This window comes from Pinus tabuliformis, chromosome 6 (genome assembly GCF_031772625.1).
Source record: "Pinus tabuliformis cultivar Carrire ecotype Pingquan chromosome 6, CPIR1, whole genome shotgun sequence".
Classification (NCBI taxonomy): domain Eukaryota; kingdom Viridiplantae; phylum Streptophyta; class Pinopsida; order Pinales; family Pinaceae; genus Pinus; species Pinus tabuliformis.
This window is the reverse complement of record NC_142292.1, coordinates 1,641,972,479-1,641,983,084: the sequence shown is the minus strand read 5'-3', so window position 1 is coordinate 1,641,983,084 and position 10,606 is coordinate 1,641,972,479. Positions and strand designations below refer to the sequence as shown.

The 10,606-nt window shown below is 35.2% G+C and overlaps 1 protein-coding gene across 2 annotated transcripts; it reads left to right on the top strand.

The window, feature by feature from the left end:
• The first annotated feature begins 275 nt into the window (after nucleotides 1–275).
• LOC149265243 (uncharacterized) lies at nucleotides 276–8,105 on the top strand. 2 transcript variants are annotated; one of them, XM_089429183.1, is made up of 4 exons: nucleotides 276–1,331; nucleotides 3,771–3,917; nucleotides 4,042–4,167; nucleotides 7,710–8,105. In XM_089429183.1, exons 1-4 carry the CDS (start codon nucleotides 276–278, stop codon nucleotides 7,989–7,991), a joined length of 1,611 nt encoding a protein of 536 aa, XP_089285309.1. In that variant the 3' UTR covers nucleotides 7,992–8,105. The 2 variants fall into 2 exon arrangements, with proteins under 2 accessions (XP_089285309.1, XP_089285313.1); XM_089429187.1 differs by having other exon boundaries at nucleotides 7,700–8,030.
• The last annotated feature ends 2,501 nt before the right edge of the window (nucleotides 8,106–10,606 follow it).

Sequence of the window (10,606 nt, the reverse complement as noted above, 5' to 3'; positions counted from 1 at the left end):
ATCGCGCAGACCTCTGAGCATTCCGCGAATGCGGTCGTAAATCTTCTCTCGCCGTCTGGAGCTTTGTTTTCGTCAATCTTTGCCGCAGACGAGGAAAATGTGGTTCGCTATGTGTTTCCATCCGAGCGCCTTCCGGCGTGGATTCGTCACATGCTTCAGTCGGAGAGGGGTTTGTATATCTTATCTGAAGTCTGCCCTGCTTTATTTAAAGACCGATTGAAGGAGGACGGCCATGGAGGAGGATTCAGGTGCAGTTGAATGCATTTGAGTATTTTATGTTTTGGTTTGCTTATTACGCTGTATGCAAAGATAATGATATTATGCATCGTTCGGATTCGGATGAAATGAAATTGGGGTTTAAGAAGGCTTCCCGGTCTCGTTTCGAGAAATGGGCGTCTTCTCTGCATAGTTTGCACGGTAGCCATGACAATGGAAGGCCTGTGAAGTTCAATTCTAGCCCTTATTTGCATCTTCTGAATTTGTATCTACACAAATTTGTTCCTATATCTGATTTTTGTGCTCCCAGTGTGTCTGTACATCATTTTTTCGAGGAGAATCCATCGATATTTTCTCGCGCCGAGTTTGTTGTTCATACCTTTGTACAGTTTTGGTTAGTGAATGACGATTTTTCGCCCTTACCTTCACGGGTTTGCCAGTCTTTTGGTATTTTGTTACCTGTTAATAATCGATATCATAGGTATGGTCTCCCCAGTGTAGAAATCACAGAGGCTGTGAAAATACTGGTCAATTATGTAAGCAGTACTTTGTGTTGTCCTCAAGAAGAGTTGAATTCTGGATGGAGAGCTGCATCACAAATGGATACCTTGAGATTGAGGTCATTTTCCTTGCCACGGAGTAGTTTGGTTGTGCCTGCTACATGGTCCCTTCTGTTACAGAGGCCTTTGTACAGGTTTATATTACGAGCTTTCAGTTATTGGCCAGTAGGTGCTTGTCTGAAGAAGGCTACACACATTATTGATCTATGGTTGGATTATTTACAGCCTTGGAATATTGGTGAAGAAGGCGAAATGATGCCCGCTCTCGAAGAGGATCATTATTTGGAGGCAGAGAATAAGATGCTTAGGGATAGGGATCAACGATTGTCTCCACTTTCAGGTAGCTTGCTTCAAAAGCAAAAGACTGGTACTGATTCTGTGGGATCATTAGTAAAAAGAAGCACGAAAGAAAGTTGTTATGGATATAATGATCATTGGCAAAACTATGTTCTGGCTAATTATCCTTTTTATAGCTCTCTTGTTGTTCAGTTTCTTGTATTTGCCCACAAGTTCGTGCACATCAATACCAAGGCAGTTCTTCAGATGACTCACAAGGTGCATTGCTCTTTCCTTTATTCTATTATGTCTTATTGATAATAGCAAGGAATAGATGAATAAACTTTGACACTTCAAGCAAGACCCCATGTTTATTTAAAGCAAGATCCAATGGTGGATTAAAGGTACTTATTTCAAGGTAGGATCAACAATTAGGATTATTATACCTAGGTTTTGTATCTAGAAAATTCAGACATGAGGAATTTACTTTTGGAAGTGTGAAAATCAATTAGTTGGAACTTCCTCTTGCATGGGAATAATCACATAGCAGGAAAGGAGAAAAAGTGTTGTCCAGATCCGAATGTAGATTGCTGCCTTTTAAATATTGAATTTGCCTTGCTGTCAGTGCTATATTAACAGAAAAATTCAACATTAACAACAAATGATCCATTCCTGATAGATTAAGTTATGAGCAGTCTTCATGCATGTAAATGTAGGCTTGAATTTGATATAATTGTTTATTAGTTTAACAGACAAAAAATGTCCTTGGTTTATTTTATAGGCGTTTAAACTATCTTTCTTATTTTGCACTCAAATGCTTTGTATGTGAAAATTACGTCGTGTTATTGAAACTTAATTTGGTTGTTAATTCAACAAACAAATAATTGTCTGTGGTTTAAATTAGAGACATTTAGATTAGCGTCTATTTTTTGGATCTCAAATGCTTTGTGTCTGAAAAATACCTATCCAACTTATTATTTTATGTTGACAAATTCATTGTAGTTTAAATAGTTGTAGACAAGATTTCCAATCAAATAGCTAAGCACACCATCTATTTACAGTCTTTTGTGGAGGGTCATTTCCATAAATTATCATGTCTATTGCTCGAGAAACAATGGGTAAATTCAGCCTGATGTCATTGCACTGAAGTTACTTCTATTTGATAATTCAGCGAGCAATTTATATGCTTCATGTTTTGGACGAGTTCTGCAAAGAAGGATTGAGTTTTGCATTTTACATCTGATAGGTACTTCGCTAACTTTGTATAATGGGCATAGATATTGAATGGATATGGACAAACTTGTGATCCCAACCCAAACCTGGTTTGACTATGCAATTTTGAAGAAAATGTTTTTTGGTATATTCTTATGCACTGTCAAGGGTTCTCAACACAAATTGGGAGTGATCATGTTTGCTGTCTTTATAGTATAATTGGGCTAGGAGGCTCATTTTACAGCCCAGTGTGAACGTGATGTGTAAGTATGTCCGTGCTCAACTTGGACTCTAGAGTTGACATGTGTCCCTCTTAAAATAAAAATAAAATATTCTCTAAATAGAAAAGTAATGTTGGCTATAATAAAAAAGAATATGCTATACATGTTTAATTAGTTATCCATTTGACCTATAATATAATTTCATGTAAAGTAATTAGAAGTAAAAAAAATTATGCGAGTAAGATGTTTAAACCTTATACTTTTCAAAAAATAAGTTAACACTTTATATAAATAAATTACTTGAAGATCTATATTAATAACTTGTGTGAATATCAACTTATGTGAATCCGTGCTTAAGATGGATCCATGCTGGTAAATCATAATGCTTTTCTGACCAAAAAATGTCCTGAATGTGTGTAGTAAGACTTGAAGATCTATATCAATAACTTATGTGAATATCAACTTATGTGAATCCGTGCTTAAGATGGATCCATGCTGGTAAATCATAATGATTTTCTGACCAAAAAATGTCCTGAATGTGTGTAGTAAGTCTGTTGCTTTCAAAGAAAATTGAAGTCCTAAGTTTCTCAAATCTTTCCCTATAACTGTCTGGATAATGTTGATATGCCAATAGTCGGCATTCGTAATCCATTCTCAAGTCACATAAGAAGTGAGTGCAACTCAATGTTACTTAGGTGGATCATGGTTGGGTGGGCAGTGGTCTTGCCTGAAACCTTGCGTTTCCTGCCAAGTTTGATGATTGTTTTTTAATGTCTTATTGAAAATGTTCCTGGATTTCAATATTTCACTGTTTTAGCTTGATCTTCTAACAAGTTCACTTCTTTGATAACGGTAGCAGTTGGTGGTTATTATTTCTAATTTGTTTCTTTTATCCAGATAGAAACAATACTTGAAATCCAATTTACATTCGTGCATTTTCGTTGTATATTCATGATCACTTTAATTTTCAACAGGTTTGGTATTTGGCTGAGATTTATGTCAGTTTATACTGGAGTTCATAGTACATGTATAATTTTGTTTGTTAATGTATTTTCTGACAAGTATATCAAATGGGATTCAAAAGGGTGGACTGTGGTTATTCACAGTTGAATTTCCATGCGTATTTCATTGTATCATTAGAACTGAGATATGTAATGGCAATAACATCTTTTTCTGAACGTGTCCTTTGCAGTGTTACCTCTATTCTTTGCTTTTCCAGAAAACCGGTTTTATAATTTGTTAAAGTCTGTTGTATTCTAATGTAATATTTTGTTTTCATCTGTAGGTATTAAGTGTTTTGGTATCTTCAAAAGAGCTACTGTGTCTTATTCGAAGCATAGATTCGACATACAATGATGTGAAGTCGGGAAGTGCGCCATGCTGTTTTGACAGTTTGCATAAGGTTGTGCCTGCCATCCGAGAGCAGCTACAGGTCTTCCCTCTATGACCTATACAGTGTTCTGACGTAGGCTACCTTATCCAATGCACCATTTTTAAAAAGGTTTTGTTTGGAAAATGCCTCATTATATTAAGATGTTTCTTTGTGACTACTACAGGACTGGGAGGGTGATTTATCAAATTTTGAGAAAGGCAGTGAAATTACTCACTCTCCTTCGCAAAAAGAAACACCGATGTTGCAACTTTTCAGCACCAGTGATAGTGGAGGCCATCAAATGCTAAAGGTAAGTTTTGTGAATAGTTTCTCTTTATCTCTTTCTTTTTGCAAGACTCATTTGGTTGATGGATAGGTTTATAATTTATTCTGCCCGTACATCAAAATTGGAACCTTACAAAGATAATTCCTTACAAACATTAATTCAACAAAATTTTTATTTATGCCATTATAAGGAGGTAACTGCATCAGTAATTGTTTATATTAATTTTCCCAGAGAAAGATGTTCCCTTAACTTGCCCACATATTAACTGTTCCAAGTGAGGAAGTTGGTACATTGTCAGAGTGATGGAATCCCCCTTTCTCCCTCCTTTCCCTGTATTTTTTTTTCTGGGTGAGGAATGGAATTGACTTCTAGTTGAAATACCAGCTGGTAACTGGACAGAACTACTTGGGAATAGATCCTGTAACCTCCCTGGGTATTATGCCTTCTGTAGAAAGGGTTGGGCAAACTGAGCTATACTATTGTGCTAAGTGTTCATTACATATGTACAAACATGAAATCAATCACTATCTTTATTGGGATTTTCTATAACTAAAATGGAAATGAATTCTATAAATCTTCCATACAAAAGGTTAGAATGACTTTAAAGCTCAGGTAGCTGGACATTATTTTATTCAAGAGGAGAGCTGTGTTGGAGTAGATTATTCCTCAATTTTTTGACCACACTGCAGAGCTCATCTTCAGGGTATAATTGAAGTTTGATTAAATTTGGGCTTGATAAGAACATACTTTTGAAGTTTGATTAAATTTGGGCTTGATAAGAACATACTTTTAAAAAATTGATTTCTGATTAATCTTAGCTGGATAATAACCTAGTTGTGATTTAATTTTGCTAGTTGGAAAATAATCTGCCATGGTCTGGATCTTCAACTTGTCCTGACGATGAACCACACTTGTTGGTTTGGAACGCGTCGACAAATGATTTATGATGTGATTTATGCCGAAAAATCTTCTCAATAATTGAGTTTCTAAACTTTATAGATGATTTTTATTTTTTATTTTTGGGAGGGGGTGGGGAGGTAATTTAAAGGCCTTTTATTAACTGTTGATGATCACATATGATCCAACCTTCTGTATGCCTCTGGTCTGCCACTAGGGAAACCGGACCATTGGCAATACAGGAGGTCTGCTGTCCAAAAATATACATTTTAAAAAAATATACTGAGTTCTAAAAAAGCCTACAGTGCCTTGGCTTAACAGCCACAAAATATAACACATAATCCTACTATAATAGTAAAGATAGAAAACATAAATTTTCATGAGGAGACTAGGAGGTGGAAACCTCCACATCTATGGGTGCTTGATCACCTGGACTGTCTAGATGAGTTGGGCCTTTGCCATGCAGTAAGACTGCTTTTATCCTTGTCAAATGCTTGTCCATGGCTTTAAATTCCAACTGCATCATGTTCATCATCATCAGAATTTTGTTTTTAGTGTCATTTTTGGAAAGGAGTACCCTTCCCTGCAGCTGTCTAGTTGTAATGGGACTGGTACATCTACTCTTGATAGATGACCTTTCAGCAATGAAGCAGTGATACCTCTCAAATTTCCATTGCCATTTTCCCACCCTCAAATGCTAGTTCCAACTCACACGGCAATTGATGAGCTTTCGGGGTTATGTATGCCCTGAGGAGGCCCTGCTGCAGATAGAATCCACCTCAGAAGTGCGTGCCCCGGCCAACTGAGGAGTAAGGACTTGACGAGAGGAAGAAAATAAAGAGACCTGAGTAGGAGCTGATCCCAAGAGGAGGGTAGCCCAAGATGGTCTGGTCCCTCTCTCACACCACACCTCGACAAAGCCTCACACCACCATAAACAAAACCAGAAAAACCATAAAGCAGCAAGGAATAACAGAGGATGCCCTGGATTCAGCATAATCAGATAGAAATTGCCATTCATGAATAACATTTACCATCATGAAACAACACAATGTGCCTTTGCAAAGCTTCCCAAATCTGAACTGAGACCTTGCAAAGATTGCTTTTCTCATGCGAGGAGTTTGGTGGAGAGTAAAAGCATCATCTGAGATAATGAAGGGACGTACAACTGTGTACACATTCTCATGAAGTGGTGTGGTGGGCACATCTACCTTGCTGGGGTTAGATGAAGTTAATTTGATGTAAAGCATCAAAGAGGAAACATGACATCAATGACTAGTTAAATGTGTTGTTTAGAAATTAGACAAGGTTAGAGAAGGTTATATTGAAATTTCACATTGGGTTGGCCTATACTTCTACCCCTTTTTTGGTTTCTTCTCTTTTTTCAGCTTTTATTTGTTTACGCAGAGGAGAATTTGCATGTTTGCAAAATGATGCTTTCAGAAACATCTTCATCCATCTGACAAATCTATAATTTCTCCATAAGTATACAAAAATGGTGAGGAGTGTAGAGTTCCTAAACTACTGGTCTGTCTGATCTTCTGCTGTTAAAACTTAAAGTTAGCTCTAAGAGTCTAAACAAAACAATTTGATAGTTAATTTTGTATGAATTGAAACTTCTGTGTCTACCTTAGATAAAATTTTACTTTGAAGCACATCGTTGTAGATTATACAACCTTTAGGCATACATATTTTCTTGATTATCTCTTCTATTTTTTGCCTCACACCAGATACTTCTAATTGATTTATTCCAAAGTGTGTTTCCATCAATAGTATCAATAGATTTTCGTATAGGGGACCTTGCTAAAAAGATCTTGCATTCTGTCCCTCGTACCTTATTTAAGAAATGCCACCCATTTCCAATGGAGTAGAGGCCACTTGTTTTCATTTTTATCTCTCCAAAGGATGTTTCTAATGATGCTCTCTAGATATTGTATAATTGTAGCAGGGGCCATTAGAATGTTGCTTTGATAGAGGGATATCTGATAGGATTGGCCAGTGTCCAGTCTCTTGCCGTATGTTTCAAACTTGACAGGTAAATAGGATAGGCCAATGGGATTGCTAACTTCATCAGTGTTGATGAGGTAGGGATGTAAAGATTGCCCTATCTCTTCTATTTAAGAAAAGCCCCATCTCTTGTCCGTCATGCCCATGGGGGAAGTTCAGTTTAGGTTTCAGCTTATTGTATAATACCAGTGTCCAGTCACTTGCCTTATGCTTCAAACTTGACAGATAAATAGGATGGGCCAATGGGATTGCTAACTTCGTCAGTGTTGATATAAGGTAGAGGCGTGAAGGTTGCCCCTGATAGAGGATATTACAAGTAGAGGAAGGTTCTCAACATGGCATTACTAAGTGATTGCATCCATCTAGAATTTGAAGAATTATATATTTTTGCTTGTCTCTGCATTAGATATGTCTACTAAATGCTTCCAGTTAATGGGGCATTGATTTGAGCATTCAATATATTTTTATTCTTTATCAAAGTATTCTTTTGTTGTATTTGTATTTTTCAATTTATGCCTTACGGCGTTTCCTTTGCAACATCTGGTGCAAATGCTAGTATATCTTACCTCATTTTATGGTTAACATTGTATAACAAAAACATGCGTTGTGTTATGTAATTAATACTAACATGTAATATTGATTTTTTTTGTCAGAATGCTATAGGTAATGATTGCCAAGACGATGATCCAAATTATGTTCAACATATATCAGGAGATGATGAGGATGAGGATGAGGATGATGGTGGTGAAGGAGGAGATGATGATGATAGTTGCGGTGTTGGTGATGATGTGGATCAGAGTAATGAGGATGGTCAAGATGATCATGAGGATGATCTTGGTGGTGGTAGCTAGGCATGCACATGCATTGTTTTTTATGAAGAAATTATTGTGTAGAATGACATTGTTATGTTTAGATGGGTGTTGTGAATTTACCCTATATCAATGAGACATTTTGATTTTGTAATCATACGATGAGTTTGATTTATGTATGTTGTTAATTTATCGTAGAATAACGATATTCATGAAATATTTTGATTTGTTAATCATATTTGAATTTTACTTGTTTTGATTAAAAATAATACTGATTTTATTAGTATTATGTTGCTATTTTATACATGTTTTGAAAATTGTTAATGACACATTGTTATTTTTTTGGATGGATGTTGTCAATTTCTCTTAAATTTCTTTACAAATGATTTTGAATTGTGATATCTGCTTTAATGATATTTAGAAACTATCATATATTTCACTATGAATCTATAAAGGGGGTCATATATGTAAAGAAAAATATACTCTATATAAGAAGTCAAATGCGGATGTAACCATGGATGCAAAATTGAAAGTAAAATTGGATGTTAAACTAGGAATTAATACAAAATGCAAACAATTGACATACAAAGTGTTTTAAATTAGAAGTGAAAAATTGTGCAATAGTTGACACAAAGAAGGGAACAAAACATGGCATACAAAAGGATATCAAATTGGGCAATAACAAGGACACATAAATGGGCACCAAATTAGATGCAAAAAAGACAACAACTAGATGTAAAATAAGATGCAAAGTTGAGTGTTAAAAAGAAGCAAAAAACGTTACAAATTAATATGCCAAATGATGATGCAAATAATGGTGTAAATTTGGGATGCAAACTTGGGTGCAAAAAAGGAAAAAAAAAAGATGTAAGAAAGACATAAAACAAGATGCAAAATGGGGCTGAAAAAAGGTGAAACCAAGGATGCCATATTGGATGTAAAAAATGATTCCTAATCACATGCAAATTTAGGCTCGAACTCAGACACAAAATTATATGCAAATGTGGACACAAAATGAGGCAAAAAAAGATGCAAATTTGGATGGTGAAAACGATGTAAAACTAGACACCAAAAAATGCAAAATTGGATGAAAAAGTCGGTGTAAATAATGGTGCAACATTGGACACAAGTAGACACAAAAAATGGTGCAAAAAGGGACATAAAATAGCTTAAAATTGGATGCAAAACTTGGTGCAAAAACAAATACAAAAGTAGACGTAAAAAATGGCTCTAAATTGAATGTACCATTAGACACAAAATAAGATGCAAAGGTGGACACAACACATGACTCAACATAAGATGCAAATATAAATGCAAATTTGGATGCTCAAAATGATGTAACATTAGATGCAAGAGATGGTGTTAAAAATGATGCAAAATTGGATGAAACAAATGACGCAAAATATGGTGCAAAATGAGATGGGAAAAATAGAGACAAATCAAACGTAAATGTGGATGTAAAAAATGGTCCAAAAAAAGATGCAAAAATGGGCACAAAAATGGATGCAAAATTTGGTGCTAAATCAAATTCAACACATGGTGCAAAGATAGGCACCAAAGTTGGTGCAAAAATAGAAGCAAAAACTAGTGTAAGACTAGATACAAAACCTGGCGTAAGACTAGATGCAAAAACTGACACAAAATGGATGCATAAAAAGACGTTAAATTGGATTCAAAATACAGTGTAAACTTGATGCAAATGATGGTGCAAAAATGGAAGCAAAGAATGACATAAAATAGGAAGCAAAAGAGAATGAAAAATAGATGCAAAAAATGACACAAAACTAGAAGCAAAACCTGTCATAAAATAAGATGCAAATCTTGGTTCAAAATTTGACGCAAAAAATGATGCATAGTTTGGTGTAAAAAATGATGCAAAATCTAGCGTGAAAAAGGATGCAAAATCAGGTGCAAAAAAGGACGCTTTAAAAATTGTACAATAGAGCCAGATTTAGCGCCAGGTTGCTCATCACAATTACAAAAAAAATGCACTAAAATCTGGCGCTAAATCTGGCGCAAATCGCTGGTTTTGTTGTAGTGTTAAGGTATCATTTCGTGTATTTTTTCCAATATTAAACCAATTTTTTAAAAGAACCAAATAAATAAAAAGCATGAGAATGCTTACATTGGCTCTAAAGAGGATGTATGGTGTTTATTTTCTAGTTGATATTGTTCAAGAATTATTTGTTTTTCTCAATATCTCCAAAAAATGTGTCATGGAGCCCCACAATGGTAAAAATTAGGGTCACATGTGCATAAAATAGAATTATCATCAGGAATGCATGTGGGTTCCTAAGAATGCATGAATATTCCTTATCCATGTTGAGTTAGCAACTTCGCTACAATCTTGGTTAGAAGCTTGAGCCTTTGCAAGAAGATTCATGCATGGGCGCATGAATGCTTATCGAGACACATTTTGATGACAACCCCATTGCCACTTTTGGGTCATCATCTTGTTGTGAGAACCCATAAAAAAAAACTATTTATCTCAACTACGAAAATGTTGACACCTTTTCACTCACATAACACTTTTAAAACCCAACCTTTCATGTTCAATTTTATTTCTTTGAATTAATATTAGAAATGTGAAACATAATTCATAATAATGGGTTTCAAATTAAACTAACAAGAAACTAGACTATTGTAAATAATTGATACCTTAGTTGGGTTTGATTCTAGAATTAAATCATTATCTATTTAAACATCTAAAAATGTATGACTTGATTTTGAGTCCAAAAATATATTGGAAAT